This window comes from Panthera pardus, unplaced genomic scaffold (genome assembly GCF_024362965.1).
Source record: "Panthera pardus isolate Hobbes unplaced genomic scaffold, ASM2436296v1 HiC_scaffold_16, whole genome shotgun sequence".
Taxonomy (NCBI): domain Eukaryota; kingdom Metazoa; phylum Chordata; class Mammalia; order Carnivora; family Felidae; genus Panthera; species Panthera pardus.
Genome location: NW_026526721.1, coordinates 134,362,911 through 134,383,738, shown reverse-complemented (window position 1 = coordinate 134,383,738; position 20,828 = coordinate 134,362,911). Strand labels below are relative to the sequence as shown.

General features: G+C 36.9%; 1 protein-coding gene across 9 annotated transcripts in view; it reads left to right on the top strand.

The window, feature by feature from the left end:
* The window catches only part of SATB1 (SATB homeobox 1), a 100,089-nt gene that overhangs the window by 36,048 nt on the left and 43,213 nt on the right, over positions 1 to 20,828 (top strand). For all 9 annotated transcript variants that reach the window (XM_019435413.2, XM_019435439.2, XM_019435446.2 and 6 more), the window contains 2 exons: positions 12,791 to 12,902; positions 15,201 to 15,655. In XM_019435413.2, the coding sequence (XP_019290958.1) occupies positions 12,791 to 12,902; positions 15,201 to 15,655 (567 nt within the window). The remainder of the gene's footprint in view (positions 1 to 12,790; positions 12,903 to 15,200; positions 15,656 to 20,828) is intronic.

Below are 20,828 nucleotides of genomic sequence, written 5' to 3'. Positions count from 1 at the left end.
TAGATACATAAGGATTTTACTGTAGCTTGATGTTAGCTCTCTGTAACCTTTCAGATATATTAATCAAAAAAGCCAAACTTAATAAAGCATCTAACTTAAAATGGATTGATCTCAAATATTTTATAGCTGCTATCTTTTCACAATAGTAAAACATAAAAGAGTTTAAGCCATGCCAATTTAGAGAGTGCTTAACAATGTGTAAGTACTTCATTTTCACTTAATAGATTTTTACCTGTGCTTTGTTTTAGATCTGAACAGGTTTCCTTTGACCTCAAAATCACTAATGCAAGGAAAATTACCATATCATGAGAGCATTTCCCCTATTTTTTTTTTTTTTCTGACTTGCAGAATAATAAATACTGCCAAGGTTGAGGAATATAGACCTGGCCTGGAAAAAGCCTATTAAATGCTATTTTCTAATTTTTTTTTAAGTTAACCAAATCATGCTAATAAATCTGATTTTCTTGCTAAAACAGAGCTAGTTTTAGAGTGCTTTTGAGTGTCTTTTTTTTTGCAACTACTACTTAAATTTCAAGTTGGGCTCTGTCTGGACTTGCTTTTTAAACCTGCTTTATTTCGTGTCAGATTTGGCCAGACTCATAAACAAATAAACAAAAGACCTTAAATTCGGAATAATCAAAACAAATAGATACACGCACCCAATTTTTTTTTTCCTGTTTCATTGGAAACTGCTCGATCATAACGTGTTCGGAGTATAAAAAACATAAGAGAGCCTTTAACATAACAGGAGAGAGCCTCAGCCCGGCTCTGCAGCTCATTGCCAATTGAAGTAAGGAACGCTCTGGCTGTTGGGACTTTTAAATCTAGACTTAAAAGTTATTTGTTCTGTTTAGCATTTTTAAAACGATTCTATTAGGAATTGTATGTGCTTCAGTTTTAATTTTAACTCATAATGATTGTAAAGCACCCTGGGATGCTTGCATGAAGGGCGCTTCAGAAATGTAAGATTGTATTGTGTTCTAATATGTAGTATTATGGGGTGCTGGAGTTTCATCACGGACAATTCATAAGGTTGCAGAATTCTTCATTGAAGGTAGCTGACATCTTTCAGACATCCTTCAGTAGTCTTTTTTTTTCTTTTATTTTTACTCTAAAACTTTATCCTCTTTAGCCATCATCGTTTTCTTTACTTCTTTAAAAAAAAATATTATCTTTATTGCAGTACTTTCCCATAAAAATGCTAATCTAATTTAGTTTCCTCAGAGGGGTTAAAGGTGCAAACCACATGATAGGTTGAAAGTTAAGAGAAGATTAACGCTTTGTTAGCACCCTTTGAGATCACATTTTCACTTCATCCTTGGGTACCACTGATTGTCCTAGGCTTGTCCCTTTCTACTGTCAATCCAGCCTTTATTCCCAGGCAGTTAAAAAACGTGAAGCTACCTGAAGCAAGTATTAACTTTATGAAACGACACAATAGAATTTCCAGATGTGTTGAAACTCCTGGGTTATGATAACATAGGACAGAGCCTAATTTCGTTTTCTTTTTATTTCTTAATGGAACTATTTCTTGGTGTGATATATTTCTTTAGCAACTTCATTCTGTCACTTTTTATGGGAGTCTTTGCGTGTCATTGCTCTTTGCCATCACTTTAATTAGTGAGCTTGTACCATTCATTACCTAGGAGTCAAGAATGTGAGCTCTGTCATTACTAGCTCTGTCAGCTCTGGGAAGTGACTCTCCATGCCTCAATTTCCTCATCTATAAAGTAGGAAGATAATAGCACCAATTTTTCAGGATTGTTATGAGAATTACGTGAAATACTACTTGTTAAACATTTGGAACATTGCTCGGTTCTAAAGTGTACAATAACTTTGGCTGTTTTTCTACAACATGATGATTGAGAGGTTGCAATTACACATGGGGATGCTGTATAGTCATCTAAGAAACTGCTGCTCCAAAGAAGATTTTGATGCAGACTTTTTATGGAAACAACCAAGAACTTTTCACATGTGGAAAAAGCAGAGGACTGTGTTACAGTCCATTCTCACCTGTGAGGGGCACTTTTAGCATCATCCTTTGAATCATTATAAATTTCCCACGTATTTTTAAATGGAAGTGGGGAAAGGCTCAAACCTTGCACTTTAAATAAGTCCATTTGCAAGTTAAGCAAATAAGGTACCTTAGATTAGACGGTGTCCAAAAAGCATAAAGATGCCTCAGGGGACTGTCCTGTGGGTGGGAGCCTGTCTCGTGTCCTTTCGTGAACTCCCCTCACCCCCACTCCCTGCACTCAGGGCTCCATCCTGCCTTTGCGCACCCATCGTAGTACTTTCCGTGCTGTTCTGAGATTATGTGCAGACTAACTAGGCTCGCCTTACCTTGTGATTAACTGTCACAAAGGGACTAAGTTTGATTCATCATCACAGTTGTAAATCCTGGCACACAGTAGGATCTCAGGAATATTTATGAAGCTGATGCCTCATAGGCTTTTTGCCGTGTTAATTTCATGAACCAATAAACTATGTTAGTAGTTTTATTAGTAGTAGTTTATAGATACTCTGATCTATAATATCCTACTGTACAAAATATTTCTCCTATTACACTTCTGAATTTTTAGTTTATCTAACTGAGAGCAAATTCTGAATTTTTCTGTAAGGAAATCTACTGATACTCCAAGCTGTCTTGTATTTTTGCTTATGTTATAATGTTCTTGAATATATATACAAATTTACATGTTTGTAAGCAGAACAGTGGCCTTGGAGATACAAGGGACCCAGAGATGCAAAATATGCTGCAAAAGATCTAATTATATGTCACTGTTAAGCACAGCCTTTTAACGATATATTTATATGCATGTCTGAAATTTTTCTTCCCTATCAAACATATATTTCAGCATGGCTCATACTTCTCATTTTGGGTCAATTGTGTTATATTTGAGATCCATGCTTTTTTACTGTTAGTTCCATTTGTCCATTTCTCGTGTTTAAAAATAATGTAAAGAAGGAAAATTTCGATAGCAGAGTCCATTGATTTATATTCAAAGATGCTGATGCTGCCAACATAGAAATGCTAACAGTCAGTACCACCCCATATGGGCTGACAATGTCCATTCCTCAATTGATGTTCTAAAGTCCACATTTGGCATTGGAGACTCTGTATAGGGCTATAAACACATAATGTGTAAAAGTCCACTGTATAAAGGCCCAGAATCACCTGAATTTAGGGAGAGCTGCAAGTGTAGATAACTGTTCAGCCATTCCAGAATGGGCCCCAGGGACCCGGCTTGTCCACCCTTCTGCATGAGCACCAGCTCAGCCTGGAGCACATACCTCCAGTGATGGACGGGGCACATTATCTCTTGATGTCCAACCTGTGCAACATTTTTACTGTTTCACTATAACTCCTAAAGAGGTGATTACCAGAATATGGCAGTTTCCAAAGCTGGGAAGCGTTTTCATAATATTGATAAAGACGAGCCAGATTAATTTGATTTTCCTCTGTGACCTATTCCAGAGGTGACATTGGTTTATCTTTATTGAGTAGACATAGAAAGTCTTGGTTAACAACTAACAGTAACTTAAAAACACAGAAATCAAGGACATGATTTAGCTCTTAGTCTCCTGTGAAATCTTGGATCAGATATGAGGGGATCCATCAACTCTGTGATAGGCTTATGAGGATTTGTGCAGACCCAGAAATTATAAGTTACTTTTGGGAGTGTATGTGGAGAGACCTTCCACAGGTTTCATGAGATTCCCAAAGAGAGTTTTGTCATTCCATAAAAAGCTAAATTCTGGGCTGTCTTTTCTCCCCAAGTTGTAGGCAGTCTGGCTTAAAAATCTTAATAGTGTTCATATGAAGAAAGAATGCAGAGAAGGAACATAAAATCTGTAAAGAGTTACAGAGCCTAATTCTAGTACAGTTGACCTTTGAACAACACAGGGTTGGGGACACTGACCCCCTGCATAGTCAAAAATCCACATATAACTTTTGACTTCTTAAAAACTTAACTACTAACAGCCTACTGTTGACCAGAAGCCCTACAGATAACATATAAGTTGATTAACACATATTTGTATGTTACACGTATTATTTACTGTATTCTTACAATAAAATAAGCTAGAGGAAAGAAAATGTTAAGAAAATCATGAAGAAGAGAAAATGCATTACTGTACTGTAAAAAAGTCTGCATATAAGTGGACCCATGCAGTTCAAACCTATGTTGTTCAAGGGTCAACTGTGTTTACTTTTGAAAAAATGGATTCTAACTACTTCAGTCCTTTTACTCCGTGGCTTAAAGTTTTTCAGAATGCTTTATTTAGGACCCCTGGCATTTAACACAAATTTGTTACTTTTTCTTGTGCTGTGTCTAAGTACAGATACTAGAAATTGTAATCTCCATAGCGGATGAGAGATTTAACTATGCAAGGACCATCAGAGAAAGAAAAGCAAGCATTCCTCAAATTGTCAAGTTGGTGCAGACTGCTTAAAATTTAGAATCTTAGGAAACAATTTTTGCTGTAAAATAAGTCATTGGATTTAGATTAATCTAATGAAAAGCTTGTGAAAATTCTTTTTGGAGTAGGATAATGTTTAATTTATAATGATGGGTGTATTTTTAATAATCACATTATAAATAAGAAACCAGGGGACTTTAACCTTCCTAAAAATAACACTGTAGTTGGGACATTTGCAGTGAATGCCTGTGAATGGCTGATGTGTATTACAGGTAAATCTTCTTAAGTCATTGAAGAAGACCCTACAGGACCTCTGTTTGGGAATACATGTAGATTTCATAGACTCTGAAAGCCATTAGAAGGGACCCTGGAGATTATCTAATTCAATCCCCTTCATGTTGCAGATGAACGAAGTAAGCCGCTGTGCAATTAATTTGAAATATTACGTACCCTTAGTCATAATACACCTTTAACAAATATTTTCTAATTTAAGCCCTTTACTAATATATTCAATTAGTTTGAATAAGAAGGTTTCAGGATGGTAAACATTTCTAGAATAGGTACTTCTACAAAACAACAGAGTAGAGAATCTGGTCGAAGGTATTATCCGGGCCTTAGGTAAAATTACTTTATGTGGAAAAACCATGTGAACTGTGAGCCAACATTTTCTTTAAAAATTATGAATTGGGTATTTAAATAATTAAATAAGATTTCTGTGCTTTGGAATGGTCACGTTTTCATCTTTAGGAAACGCCAGAAAATTCAAAAAGATTTAGATGTGTTCTCTTTGTGCTTCCTTTTGTATTGGAAGTTGGTACTGAGATTCCATTTTTAGCATGACACAAGGGTTACTTTCTGTGAAAATGCCGTTTTCAGGCACTGGAATTGATCACGATGGCAAGAGCCATAACTATGACAACTGGAGTTTAAGTAAAATTTATAAGTGATTAGTCTCCTCTCAACAAATTGAGATTCCGAATATGCCCCAGTTGTATCTCCCAAGAGAATGGCTTAGAAAGCAATAGAGGATCCAGAGGGAAAGATTTGGGGAACATAAGCTAACATGCACAAACAGAGTATTACACTTAGAAATCCTGCCATTTGCTTCTCATAAATTCAAGCCCATTTCCCTTCCTTCCCACCCCCAAATACCAGATGGGGGACTACCTGTTAATTTTCAACAAATTCGTTCCATGTCACCATCTCATATGATGCCTTTTAGAGCTTGTTTGTAGTATTTGATATCCTTTGGGATTAAAAGAAAATTCCATTTGCTGAGAATCTCCATTAAAATTGTGTTTGAACATGGAGTTGATTCCATTTGATCCAAAATTAAAGTTTGACCTTTGGGTTTTTCACATGCATATGAAAAACTGCTGTGAAATTCAGGCCACAGGCAGACAGGACACAGAGAAAGAGGAGGGGCGTCAGAGTGTATGAAGTTACACTTCTCAAAAAATAAAAATGTAAAAGAATAGGGAGCCAGCAGTTTGACAGATTGTTCAGTAAATGCTCATTTTATTGAAAATTATAAAAAGGTGCTTAATGCCTCTGTGCCATTAATACAATACATAAAAAGGTTACTGTCAAGATTAGTGTTCCAGTCCTGAAAATTAACTATAGGGTTTTATGCATCACTCTGCATCGACTGAGAAGTTAAAGGTTTCTGTATATACATTTCACATGCGCGGGCATTTATTTCAGAAAACAATTATTTTAGACTTTATGCCAAAGACATTAGCAGTAATGTGCTTTCATTTAAAACATGGACATAGCAGATATATATTACAGACAAGGTAGAACCATGAAAATCGCCTTATAGAATTAAACCGGGGTGAGATTATTTCCCTTGCTGTCTCTAGAGTATTCCAATTCAAAACATACATTCCTTCCTACAGAAAAAGATATTCAGATTCCTTAGTTGAAATTAATTAGCATTCAGAAACCAGATAGCATGTTTTTGGGTATTCATGAGATCTCTGTTTGAAAAAAATGTTTTTAACTTGTAGAAATGTGTTGCAACACACAGATGGGAAGAAAAAGAAAAAAAAATCTCTTTAGCAAGCACTGTGTGTAAAAGGAATATTACATTTTGCACGCTCCTGATTGCTCTGTGTAAACAGTTTTTGACATCTGTCTTTATAGTTTTCGAGGAGAGGAAGACTTTGTTAAAAGAATCATTTTTATACAGCAGTCACCATTTCAGTCTTGCTTTACCTGTATTATGAAAGCAGATGGTCTGCATGTCTTTTGAATATTTATAACTATCAAAAACAATCTCTTGCTATTCACCCTTAGGCTTATGAGATGTCAGGACTGTTCTGGTTGAAAAAAATCATCCTGGGTGTTTACAGAAAGAGGATTACATTAAGCTGAAATGACTATACATTTTCCAGTTTAATATTTGTCCATCAGCTGTTTAATCGTATTTAGATAATTGTGTAAATAAGATGTTGTAGCCTTTGCCCTCTCTGCTGATGGAGCCTGAAAGCTTTAAACATGGGTGAACCACCATTTTGTAGATGCTCCTGCTACCTCCTCCCACCGCAGTAAAACCATCAGCAAGTCTTTAGTAAGTTTTGATCATGATATCACAGTCCTGTTTAAAAAAAAAAAAAAAAAAAAAAAAAATAGTGCACAAAAAGTCAGTATGGAGATCAGATGAAATGCTAGGGAGCTTCTGGCTTCCGGGACAGGCTGTTTAGTTTATTAGAGTATATCGTAATATGCAAATATGGTACAGCACTTCAATTACCCTTTAAAGATGACGTGGCTTTCTCTTTATTCTTCACGAGTATTCGGAGCTTGGAGGGTATTTTGGAAAACTTTTGGTATAGTGGGGGTTAACTGTTTTTTGACTGGAAGCTGAGCAATCAGAGATAACAGATTTTGCTGTGGTTGGTTGATTTGGCAGAAAAGCATGAACAGTTTTGGTTTAAATGATTGAATAACCTGATTAGCATTGTTTTGGGGTGGGTTTTTTTGTTGTTGTTAAAGGCACAACAAAGCAATTTTAAGGGTAATCAGATCAGTGCCTTTCCCCAGTTGATAAACCTTTTTTTTTTTTTTTTTTTTTTTTTTCTCCAGAAGGCCTCACCTCTCCCTAAACCTCTTTATTGGCTACCAGGATGACCAAGTAGAAAAATAAAAACATCTTCTTTCAGTTTCTAAATGTGTTCTAAATATATACCTACAGCGTATGTTATATTCTAGCGGGGGGGTTGAAAGAATATATAATATGTTGAAAAATGATTTGACCTCAAGCAATTCCTTATGGGATTTTTTTTGTTGTTGTTTTTGTTTTTCAAATTTGGAGACCTGCAGTATTTGAGAGCAAAGGTTTAGAATGTTCTAACTATATCTAAGTCAGGCTTTAGAAAAATTCCACCCTTACCTTTTCACAATTAGAAAGGTTATAAATAATGTATTTGGCTGAAAAGGAAGCTCAGCCTGTGGCAGATGGTATCATTCTAGAGTACTGGGGTTTCTGTGAAGATGGCATTCTTTCAGATCGGAACTTCAGCAGACTCTCAGAAAGAACCGAAGCTCTTCATAGGGAGCAGACATGTGCTTTATGGATCTTAGAAAAGCTTACAACTTGGCTCCTAGGATGAGAATATTGTGTCACACTGGGGTTATGAGACCCACAGCCAATTTCTGCCAACTTTCAAATTGCGTTTCCCAACACTGGAAGCTGTGGCCTAGTCCTTGGCTGGTGTACTGTGTAGCATTTGAACTTGAGATTTGAGCTGCCTGAGTTTGGTCCTCTTGATTGTTTTATTCCCTGACCATCGGTGGTCTACACAGACCGGCCGCTGAGTAGGAAAACTTGCGATACAACTTGTGCCTTTTTCAAAGTGCTTTGGAGAGCTTGTATAAATAGACACCGAGAGAGAGAACTGGAATAACATAACCACCAAGCACTGCGACTTCCGAGACATCTGTGTGGATGTATTTTGAAAAACCTGGGAAGGGATCTCTTGCAAATTAATGAACAAAGTTTCTTTAAACTATGAGTCCTATCATGACAGCTAAAAATGATGCATCTGAAAAGATTCATGGGACAAGCTGCCATTACCTTTGACCCTTAGGAGCAAAAAAAAAAAAAAAATTTGTTTCTGGTAGCCTCCAGTAACGGCTAATTCAGTGATCTTTGATCCTTTGATTGATCAGCTAATATATGCCCAGCCCTGTGGTGAGTCCAGGCCTTTCAGACATGCAACCCCAAGACTGACAGCAGCAGGAAGAGTGCTGGGAAGGTGCCATGTGCTGGATCTATACCAAGTCAGGAAAGGCTTTGCAGAAGCAAGGGTGTCTGAACTGTCCTGAAGAATGAGCTGCTGTTAGATAGAGAGGAGAGAGGGCACAGCTCGAAAATCCAAGTCAGAGAAGCAGTAGATGTCTTCCTGATACCTGCTACTGGGTACAGGCCAGCTTCACAAAGATACTGCCAGATTGGAATATTGAAACAAATGGTAGAAATACTTTTTTTCCCGGGGTGTGTTCTCTTGTTATCCCGTGACCCGAGTTAATAAATTTAATTAGTCTACTCTGTTCTTCGGAAGAAAATTTGACATAAAATGACAACATTTGAAAATTTTATCTGATGCTCTTCTGTTATTTAAAGCATAGTCTTTGGACTGATCTGAAATGTGATCATATAATAAAAGCCAGTGAGGAGGAGGCAGAGGGTTGTCATAGTAATTAACGTATCTTGAAGTCCATACTTGGTCTGTTCCCGGCTCTGTGCTAAGAGAACCATATTTATCTTATTTATTGTCTGTGTAAGTGTGGATAGTATGTCTCTTCGGGTCATTATTTTTCTAGGAACTTGCCTAGCGCTTGGCACCTAGTAGGAGTTCAGTAGATAACATGCTGAATGAATGGGAAAAAAATGCCTGAATGAATGGATTCTCAGAACAAGCCTGTGAAGTGAGTGTTGCTGTGATTCCCATCTAGTAAGGGGGATTATGATAGAATGAGTGGTCAGTTAATGTGACCAAGGTCACACTGCCTCTGTGCGACACATTTTGGACTTGAATGCAGATTTAGCTATTCTCTTTCATCAAATGAATATTTAGTGTGTATTTAGTATATGCCAGACATTTGGGGCTGGACAATAATATAGAGCCCCAGAGCTGCGTAAAGTACAACTTAGTATAATCTTTTTAAACCAAAGGCTTTTTTTTTTTTTTTTTAATCAACATAAGAATCCCAAGCCTCTTTCTTTCAAAATGTGGATCTTGATCTGCCTACCCCCTGCATATCCCCATCCCCTAGGCAGATAGTACCAACCTTGGCTTTGTTATATGTGTTCTCCAAATAATTGGTGTTTCTTTATGATTTTCTAAATTTAAGAACCAGTACTGAATATAATCTTTCTTTCTTTTTTTTTAATGTTTACTTACTTTTGAGAGAGAGAGAGAGACAGAACGCGAGCAGGGAAGGGGCAGAGAGAGAGAGGGAGACACAGAATCTGAAGCAGGTTCCAGGCTCTGAGCTGTCAGCACAGAGCCCGATGCAGGGTTCAAATTCACAAACTGTGAGATCATGACCTGAGCTGAGGTCAGAAGCCCAACTGACAGCCACCCAGGTGCCCCTAAATATGATCTTTCAAATGCCATGTGACCCACAAGATTCTGAAATCTCTTTCTTGCCCTCAAAATTCATGGTCTAGTCTGATGCCACAGCTAAGTCTCCCAATAGGGATTTTACCACATGGAAAAAAAAAGTCCTGACGCAGTGGTACTTGAGCAATTTAGTTGTACAGATTACTACATATTGTTCTAATAAAAATAGAGGTCACCTCAAGTTACCTGAATTATGGAATATTCCCCAGCCCCCTGAAAGCACAGAAAGAATTTAAAAAGTGGCTTTGACATGTGTCATAACCTGTGGATTAGCCTTTTCATTTACATCTTGCTTAGGCTAATATTTACATTAATCAGAGTTTTTTAAGCACACATCACTTGACAGAGTGGAAAACATCCAGAAAGTCACTTAAGGACAGAGCCTATCGAATGGGGTTAAACAAGGGCAGGAAGAAGCTTTGATGATCATGCACATATGGATATTATTTTCCACATATGGATAATAATGAACTACATAGCACTATTACATATGGGCTCTAATTTTATAAAAATATTTCAGATGGGTTGTCTTACCACGTACCGTGTATTCTTCCTTTTGTCCCCCCATATACTTTCCACTGTTGGTCTGCTAAATCACATTAAATTGAAGTAATCTGTTTATGTATCTGTCTTCCTAACAGATGGTAAACTTCTAGGCAGAGGCTGCGTCTTATCTGCCTTTGTGTCTCTAGTACCAGCTAGACACATAGTAGGTGTGCGGCAAAGAACAAATTTCATGTATAGAACTGTCGGCAAACTGAAATAGACTGAGCGTCAGAAACCTCAGCGAAATTGAGATATTCCCATACGTTTCTGAAAACTAAGGCATAAACTACGTCTACAACTTGTATGTACTATTACATTGACATTTAAGAAACTGCCAGAATGTCTAGGAACAAGAGTAATAATTTTTTAAAAATTGGACCAAAGTTGAAGAGCATCAACTGTCATCCATTTGCAGAATCACCATTATCCATCAGCGATCTGAATAGTTTTATTAGTGTCTGACTTTATTGATCCATTATTACAATAGAGTAAGTGTGATTGAGGCTGACGGATTGTTAACTGGATCAGGTAATCTTCTGGCTCTGGTTTTGGCAACCTTGCTAAGTATCTTTTTGTACTCTGGACTGAGGGAGGCTCTTAGTAAAATTGCAAGCTACTGGATTAATGGCAGAGAATCACGAGCACATTAAGAATGTCTTTTTAGAGAAATAAAATGTAAAAATGACTATAAAGTAGAAAGTGTCCAAAAAAAAAAAAAAAAGCTATCACGGTGCCTCTTACGAAAGATAGCCGTGTTTTACACAAATAATACAACTCTGGCTTATTTTTCATTGGAGGTTCTTTAAAGAGCCCCAAGAGTTAGATATTGCAGGAACTTGTGCATGTTACAAAATTAACACTGTATGGATGTCAGGAGAATCAAGAGTCACCAAAAAAACTTTAAATTAGAAGTAGCTTAAAGAAGATAATGATATAAAAATACTTTTGTCCCCAAACTGGCTTTTCTGGTTGTTGCCTGCCTCCCAAACAATGCTGCCTTCTGTAAACTCTTTCACCATAGACCAACTGAAGTCTGAAATGTAAGTTCTCATGTTTCTACACATAGGAGTGGAGGAAGGATTGGTGGTACAAGTCTAATTATTCCCAAAATGCAGCTGGAAATTAATTGAGCTGCTACTAGGTAATAAGGGCATTAGGGTTAAAAAGAACAACAAATTAAGGTACTGAAATTACCATAACCGAAATTTGCTGGGAAGAAAACACGTTTGTTTCTTGGAGATGAGTTAAAAAAAAAAACACCAAAAACTTCAAAATCATGGTCATTCCTCTCTTTATTTTTATCATGTTAGACCATTGATTCCGTCTTCAGGGTTTTTGTGAAAAGCAGAGTGAAGACAAGTGACAAAATAGGTCATTTTCTTTTTTGTGGTATCCTTGAGAAATTTAGTAGGCATGAAATGTGTATCTTTTAAAATCTTACGGTTAGTTTGGAATTCAAAATCCAGCTTTACTGTAGATGAAGCTAGCGATGAGATTGTAGAATGTTTCTTTCTCTAAATAGAGGGGCCCTGTGAATAGTGTATTTTTTTCCCTCAATGTGGTCAGTTCACCTCTGAAGAACGTTAGCGTAGTTAATGCACCTCCAGCTAAAACCCAAATAATAGTAGAAAGTACAAGTAGTATTTCCCAAACTTTATGCACACTCAAATTCCTGGGGGATCTTGGTAAACTGCAAGTGATGATTGGCTGTGTCTGGGGTAGGGCCCAAGATTATGCATTTCTAATAGACTTCCAGGTGATGCTAATATTGCTGGTCCCTGGGCCACACTTTGAGCAGCAACGATGTGTAGGTCACTTAACCTCAAAGTAGTGTTTACTTACGAATTGCAGTCATAAAGTCATCTTCACGTATTGGGATTTATTGAGATGAGTGAAAGTTTGTCAGCCTAAGAATAGATGGCATTGATGGAGGTTCCACGAGTACCAGAGCAAAGTCCGTTGGTTTGATAGCTTTATACTGGTCTCAGGGGGCTGTTGCTTTCTACTTAAATAAGCGTTCGATGCGCTACTTAATGAATTTTAAGAAGTTGAGGCTTTAGGCCAAAGCGTGAAACAAAAACGTATTGGTACTCAGTTGATTTAAAAAAATGCCATTTACACAATTGAAATGATTTTTGTGTTCCATCTTGTGCCGATATGTATTACAAATGTTTTCCCCCCTCTTCATGCAGAGTATGATTTCTTCCATTGTGAACAGCACTTACTATGCAAATGTCTCAGCAGCAAAATGTCAAGAATTTGGAAGGTGGTACAAACATTTCAAGAAGACAAAAGATATGATGGGTAAGCAAAAAACTGTTGCAGTGGTGACTACATACCATTATGTGTCATTTGGGGGTTTATCAAAGTCACATCTAAAGCCAGGTCTTGTGATTGCCCAATTAGAGATCAATTTAGAATGTTTCTTTGAGGGTGGGGAGTGGGTATGAGTATAATGAGATAATTAAATTCAATAAATGTTTGTGTTTAAATCAGCCAAACTGACTTGGTTGTCAGACATGCAGGAAATCGAGGCGGGAGGAGGGAAGCTGTCATTTCTTAACATCTCAGTGAAGACCTAACCAGGCCTTGAATAACTAATATTAGCTGTGATTTCGCTCAGAGATAAATCATGCTTTTATGTGTTTTGTTTTTGTTTGAGAGGGGGAGAAAGCGCCTATTTTTACACCCAATTTTTAAGGAAATTAAATTGTATTTATAGTTTCCACAGTTGAGATCAAGTGAATTTTGTAGCTCTGATCCCCAGCCCTTCTAGATGGGCACTTCGTTGAGCTTTACCACCCTGATAGCAGACGCATCATTGTACCATTTCTCAACTTTTAATTCCAGTGTAGCAGCCCATCTTAGCGTGCAACTCCAGGTCAATATGTGTTGAGCAGGAAATGCATTAGAAATTGTCGGCAGTGTGAGACGACCCATACAAGTTGTGTGCTGTACCTGAGCATTTAGACGCTGATGTTTTTTCCCTTTTGAGTTTGCTAATGTTGCCAAAGCAAACACTGTGATTAAGGTTCATGTTTTAATTTCTATTAATGTTTTCTTTCACATACTTGTACCTTCCAAATAATGCATTTTAAAATAATGTAGGAACAGGATGTTTAATATGCATAGCATTACGTCCTGTTTTAAACCTGTGTCTCTTTCCTTCCATCGTGTTCGTTTAATAACAACAACAATAATGACTTTTCCTAAAGATTTTAAGAAACAAGCGAACCTGAATTTTGAGTGTGTTTTAGCTTTTAATATTTGAAGCAAAGCCATCCATCTACCAAAACAGATTCTTTGCCTTTTATAGCTTAGAGCTGTAATGAAGACAATGCATCATTTTTGGAATAATTGCTTGAATTACTATTCCCTGTGAATGGCCCACTTGGGCTGATATCACTGGTAGAAATGGAAGGTTTCTTTCCCAATTCTTAGTTATATTTTGCATATATCAGTGATTATAGCAATATGATAAGTTCCTCTAAATATAAGGCCTGAATATTTAATAAAAAGAGAAATGATGATGGAAATCAAGCCAGAGTCTATACATGGGAGGTATGGTGTGCTATTTGGAAAAGACTCACCTATTTACATATAACAGCCGTGCTCAGCCTTTCCAGTCAAGAGCATCAAACCGGTCTCTTCCTTGCTACAGCAAAGCATTGGACACACTGACAGCTGACTCTCGGCCAGTCCGCATTAGGGACCTAGCCAAGGGAGAAGCATTCATCCTGATAGGTGGTAATAAATTGCAAAATCGTGACAGTATCACTGTTGCACCAGGATGATTCTCTGACCCTTCTTGAAAGATTGCTGGTAGCCATAGCTTCTTCAAGAAACATTTGGCTCTTAGCAAAACTGGGTATACTGGCTTGCAGTACAGTAAACCAGTCGCTTCATTCTCCGGTGGATATACTTGCCACCGGTGATAGTTAGGATTAAACGAAACAAACCATATAGGATACTCAACACAGTGTTCAGTATGCACTCAGTTATTATTACTTACTATGCTCACTTTATTATATTGATTACTTCTTTACAATCCATGGCTAGGTAAAAATTGAATGCAGATAACATTTTTGTCCTCTTTTTCCTTTCAAAACTTTTGCTTTGAGTAATAACAGTCAATATCTATCATGAGAAAATACCTGGATATTTCTTTTTTCTTTAGTGCATATATTTTCTTAGCCCAACTCTTTCTAGTTGCTCTTAAGCACATGGTGTTCTTCTAGAAGCTGTTTTAGAAAACAAAATTCTGTATAAGCCTTCTTGGGGGTAATAAGTGAGAGTGAAAAATAGCTTGACCCCAAAACTAGTCACCTGGAATTTGAAAATAATTGATTTTATGCCTTAAGTCTAAACCACATTATAAAATTAGATCTGAAGTATCGTATTGTCCCCCTTTCAACGTTTGTGGAATTGTGCAGAAGAGGAAAGTGAATCCATAGCCATTGGGTTCCATCTTAACATTTTCTTTAGTTCAATTGGATTTTCAGCGTGCCCTGTGCCTACTGTCTCTATTTAAGAAATGATCAGAAATGCTTGTCAATACCCATTACTGTTGGCTTAACATGGCTTTACTTTTGTCTACTTTAGTCGAAATGGATAGTCTTTCTGAACTATCCCAGCAAGGTGCCAATCACGTCAACTTTGGCCAGCAGCCTGTCCCAGGGAACACAGCTGAGCAGCCTCCGTCCCCCGCGCAGCTCTCCCATGGCAACCAGCCCTCTGTCCGGACCCCTCTACCGAACCTGCACCCTGGGCTTGTGTCAACGCCCATCAGTCCTCAATTGGTCAACCAGCAGCTGGTGATGGCTCAGCTGCTGAACCAGCAGTATGCAGTGAATAGACTTTTAGCCCAGCAGTCCTTAAACCAACAATACTTGAACCACCCTCCCCCTGTCAGTAGATCTATGAATAAGCCTTTGGAGCAACAGGTTTCAACCAACACAGAGGTGTCTTCCGAAATCTACCAGTGGGTACGTGATGAACTGAAACGAGCAGGAATCTCCCAGGCAGTATTTGCACGTGTGGCTTTTAACAGAACTCAGGTCAGTTTTGTTCTTTTTGGAATGGTTCTCTCTCTTTTTCTCTCTTCTTTCTTTGGTCCCAATTTTTGCTAATGCTTATTCTTTTGCTCTATGCTCTTATTTTTTTACTCTACGCTTACTCTTTTCAATCCTTCTTGTTGTGTGATCATATTGTCTGTTCTTGATGATGCCTAAGTCTTATCACTCCTTTCCCTATCATAAACCTCCTCTACCAAGAGCTACATACAGATTGATCTTGACTCAGGGGCTTTGAAAGAATAAATTCAATATTGAATATATTTCAAACTGGCATTACCTATGTTTTTACCTAACGAGGTCATAGACTGTTAGTAGTAGCAGGTTGAGAAAAGTTTCATGACTTGGTCAAGGCCATTGGTAAGACTCCAGGCTTCTAGCCTACTATCTTCCCCCTGTTATCCCCATATCAAGCATGAGTATATAAACATGCCCTGTTTAAGTTCCTCTACAACTTTCTGGAAAAAAACAAAACATATTGTGAGACTCCATAGCAATTTCTGCCATTTAATTTGAACAGCCATTTGGGGGAAAAATATATGGTGTGTGTGTGTGTGTGTGTGTGTGTGTGTGTGTGTGTGTGGCTTATTAACATAAAATGTTTCTTAGCTTTGTCCTCTTCCCTCTTTACATTATTGTTAGTATTCCTTCAAACTTCATTCTTTAGATCAGAGATCAGCAAACCTTTCTGTAATTGTCCAGAAAGCAAATATTTCAGGCTTTGAGGGCCATCAGGGCCCTGTCAGGGTGTGGGTAGCATGGTCACAGCCAGGGACAATAGGTGAATGGATGCGGGTGTGGTGGTGTTTCAGTAAAACTGCCTATAAAACAGGCCCCCTGGGAGGTTTGGCCCGAAAGCCTTAGTTTGCTGTCTTTTCACTGAGACCTGCACGTACCCCTGTGTTCACACCTTTGTCCTCCTGGGCAAATACCTGTGAGGATATTATCAGCACAGAGGATGTTTAGAGGGACCTGGAGAAAGAGTGATGTATGATATGAGAAGGCCTAAGACGAAAAGTCCTAAACCAATTCTATTAAATTGTAGATGAGAGGGTTTTTTAAAAATTTCTTTTTTTGGAAATTACTATGGTATATATGGTGTTTATTTTTGGCCCAGGCACACTAAAAAAAGACAAAAGAACATGTAACTTTGATTAGAAATGAGGACATTACGTCCTTTCAACTTCGTTGTTTTACCAGGGTTCTTTTCTTTTGTCAGGTTTTTTTTTGGACTGACTCATACTTTCCTTTCATATTTAAGTTATTTTGTTTATTACGTGATTATAAGAATAAGATTCTGGTATAAAAATAATCTAGTATTAATTACTTGCTGGCAGAGTTTCCATACCTAGGAGAATCCCAGCAGTGACTTATTTTTGGCTTGCCTTAACTGGATTGAAAGTTAGGAGGCCTGACAAAGCCTTTAACTCAGTGTTTGTTTTCATTTTCTTTATCTGTTTTTTTTTGTTTGTTTGTTTGTTTTTTGGGTTTTTTTGGTGTGTGTGTGTGTGTGTGTGTGTGTATCATTTGTCTTTTTTAAAGGGTACTTGCAGAGGGTAATTTCTCAGGTTAGTATGAATTTAACTAATTTTATATTTTTACAACTTAAAAATGTTAATTAGTGGCTGGTAAATTTCATGACATTTATATCAGTTGGGAAGTTATTATTTAAAAAATTAAATGAGTGAATGAATCAAAAGTCAAACTTCTAGTTATCCTGTTTCTGTCAGCATTCTTTATTTCTGTAAATAGCAGTAACTGCTAGTATTTCTCAGTACTGGGCAAAAAATAGGTCTCTTCATAAATGATCAGTAAAATGTTTGTCAATTTAATTGAAAGCCCACAAAGACAACATTGACATAAACGCAAATGAAATACAGATTTGCTAAGAAGTGTTTTAAAAACTGAGCAAATTGTTATTTCTTAAAGCACTAAGGAATCTGCTTTAAGAAATAAGGAAATGAAATAAGAATGTATTTTATATGGTGAAGAATGACAAGGTCTTAAAGCACTAAGGAAAGTATTTTACATGGTGAAAAGTGACAAGAGAGTTTAGCTGAGGGATGTGTGAAGTCACTATCCATCTGTACGGTTTTTCTTCTCTTGGGTTATGATGTCACGCCGTTACTCTGAAGGGTTGACCATTTGTCCTGCCTTTGGTTCCCACATTGACTAATTCCATGGATATCTCTAGGATTTGTTGCTGGAAAGAAGGCAGAATTCTCTCTTTATACCATAGTAATCTCTTTAAAAAGATAGTTATCTCTGTGGTTAAAACACCAAAAACAGTGACTTAATTTTTCTGAGGTTGGTAGGGGAATGAAAACAGTGACAGCCTCAGTACCAAGCTCTCTTTAGTAATAATAGCTAATTTAGAAAAAGTTACTACCATAAAAAATTATTTGGAGCCCCGGGTGATAGAGAGATTTGGTTTTAAACCTGTATATTGGTCATTGGTACGCCTGAGTCGAAGTGGATATTGGCCATATTTGAAGCTGTTTTACTTCAATAAGAGTAATTTTCTATGTATATTTAAGTGTTCACTTTTTGGGAACGAGCTTTTGAACATGCAAGCATGCGTGTGTTTTTGGTGGTCATACTTAAAAACCACACACGCGCGCACGCACACACACACAGCTGCATTTATTTTAATGATTATACATTCATATGAATGCATGTAGTGTGTTTATTTCGAAGTGTATGCATTTCAATAAAAGCAGGTGCAGAGTGAGAGTGTATGGTGTGAGTGTGGCGTACGAAAATACACATGCTAATGCATATGTATAGGCAAGGAGCTCTGCAGAGTTAAATCGCACATCACACATTTGCGTGCACTTACTACAATGTGCAATTCCAACTCCGAGTTTTAAAAAATTAACGTAAAATATGTACATGCAAAGGCAAAGTTATATGATATGATCGAATAAAGAATTTGGTACCCTATAAAGAGTATTTTAAAACATTAATATAATAGATAATGCTGTTATGAGTTGAGAGTATTTTAGTCATTGACAGTTCTGTGCAACTTTAAAATCCTGGATTTCATGTTTTAACTCTTCACTGGAGAATTTTCTCGTCATCCTAATTGGGTCTCCTAAAACCCCTCTCTTAAGACTTTCACACGTGACTATTAAAAAAAAAGTTTACCTTTTCTGAAAATTTATGGTGAAATTTATATAATTACTTGTTCTAAGGACTTTTTCCCCTTCTAAATTGATGGGCGTATGTGCTTTAATTGCTACCAAAGGTACCAGCTTTTAGCATATGTCATTCATTCAGTTATACCTACTTGATGTCTTTTTAGTGGAAACCTATGGCTAAAAATAATTGTCGAAGCTTCTAGATTTATACTTTTCAGTTCACTTCCCTATATTATTGCTATTTAGGGATTATGATAGGAGCAAATATATTTATTCGTTAGTGCCTTTAAAAAATTAAAAAAAAAATAAAACCCAGAATCTAACTCTGATCCCATTCTGTGGCTTTTTTTTTTCCTTTTTTCTCCCCACACCCCTTTGGCACACTTTATTTTCCAGTAAAATAAAGAATGAAGATGGATTATTCAAAACTGATAACAGTAATGGACCATCATGTAATGTTTTATTGAATTTGAGTTCTGTAAATTATGTGGTGGAGAGAAATTTGCCTGCTTAAGTATAACAGAAATTGCTACTGTGTTCCTATAATTCTTCACAGTGTAATTTAAGGAAAGTCCACTATCCATATCACTATTGAATAAAAGGTAAAAAGGTGCTATTACCCCAACGTGACAGCTCTCGTTTAGCCTCCCAAGCGACAGAGATAAATGCGTCTGCTTATAACTTACTTGGCAGGCGTCCAAGGTAGTAGGTGGAGTTGAAAATAGTCTTTCACCTGGACATGTGATTAAAAATTCACAAAACAACAGAGGTAGGTAGTCTTGAAGAATATTCTACTTATTTTCTTTTTAGGGAGGGAGGTTTCATAAAATCCTGTTTTCCTTCTGAGGGCTTTGAAGTTCCATGAAGCTGATAAAATCTATTTGAATCAGTGATTATGTTCAAAGAGGAGACAAACGGGAGGCCAGACAGGCCTTTTGTTCAGATTGGCAGTCTCTTTCGCTTATCTGCTGTTTTAAAGAATTCATAATTAGCTTTTGGAAGTACTGATAATATTTATTGAAGGTTTTTTCTTTCTTTTACAATTACTAATGAATTTTACTTGTAATAACTAGTAAACTCTTTTTGGAATGTAGAAAGGGTTTAGGAATTCATCACTAAGTTCACTAAGTGAAAAAAATTGGAATTCTCTCTTAACCCCTGTGCAATGACAATGCAGAATAATTTTCTGTTTTTATGTACAGAGCACATAGTGCATTATTTGATGATGTAAAGTCCCAATGAAAAGCAGCTTCTCATTTAATATAATAAAATTAATATTCATTAGTCGTTGGTAACTTACTACATAACATACAAATTCTCAAGTTCTTTTCGGAGGCAAGAATGACTGATGATTTTGTTTGACTTTGTTCAGTAAGTTCATTGAGCACCTATGATCCACAGTACATGTTTTAGTCCTGGTGTTTTAGTATAGTCTCTAAGATAGCAGGTAATGTACATGAAGAGCTTGACATATTATTTTTTTAGCATGAAGAAAAAATTTTGGTAATAGATCCCTCATACTCTGCCCCGTGGGGGATTACTACAAACGACCTTGATCTAAGTCTGGACTATATTTTTGACTACAGGATATGGGAAACAGGGGCCATGTACATCTTGAGTCTGTAAATGCAACCACTCACATAACAACTTGAACGGGACCAAAACATGCATTCTCATATTCAGATTCTAAAGTCATTTTGCATACAGAATTATTCTCAAGTGACATGATTTTTTTTTTTTTTTTTTTTTTGGTAATTAACACATTCTAATCAAAATATTTTCTAACAATATTTTCAAGCATTTCCACCAGGGGGCACTCCCCTCATTGAAAGCCTGGGCCAAAAAAAAAAAAAAAAAAAAAAATCCAAAGGTTTCTACAACACCTGACAGTGTCTACACTCACTGCTTTAGAGCTCTTTGAGTGTTCCAAGATTCAAAGTATTGCTTTAGACCTTAGCATAGTGCAAGCAGAAAAACTGTGCTTGCTGCAGTGGAATAATTAAGTGGAAATAAATGCT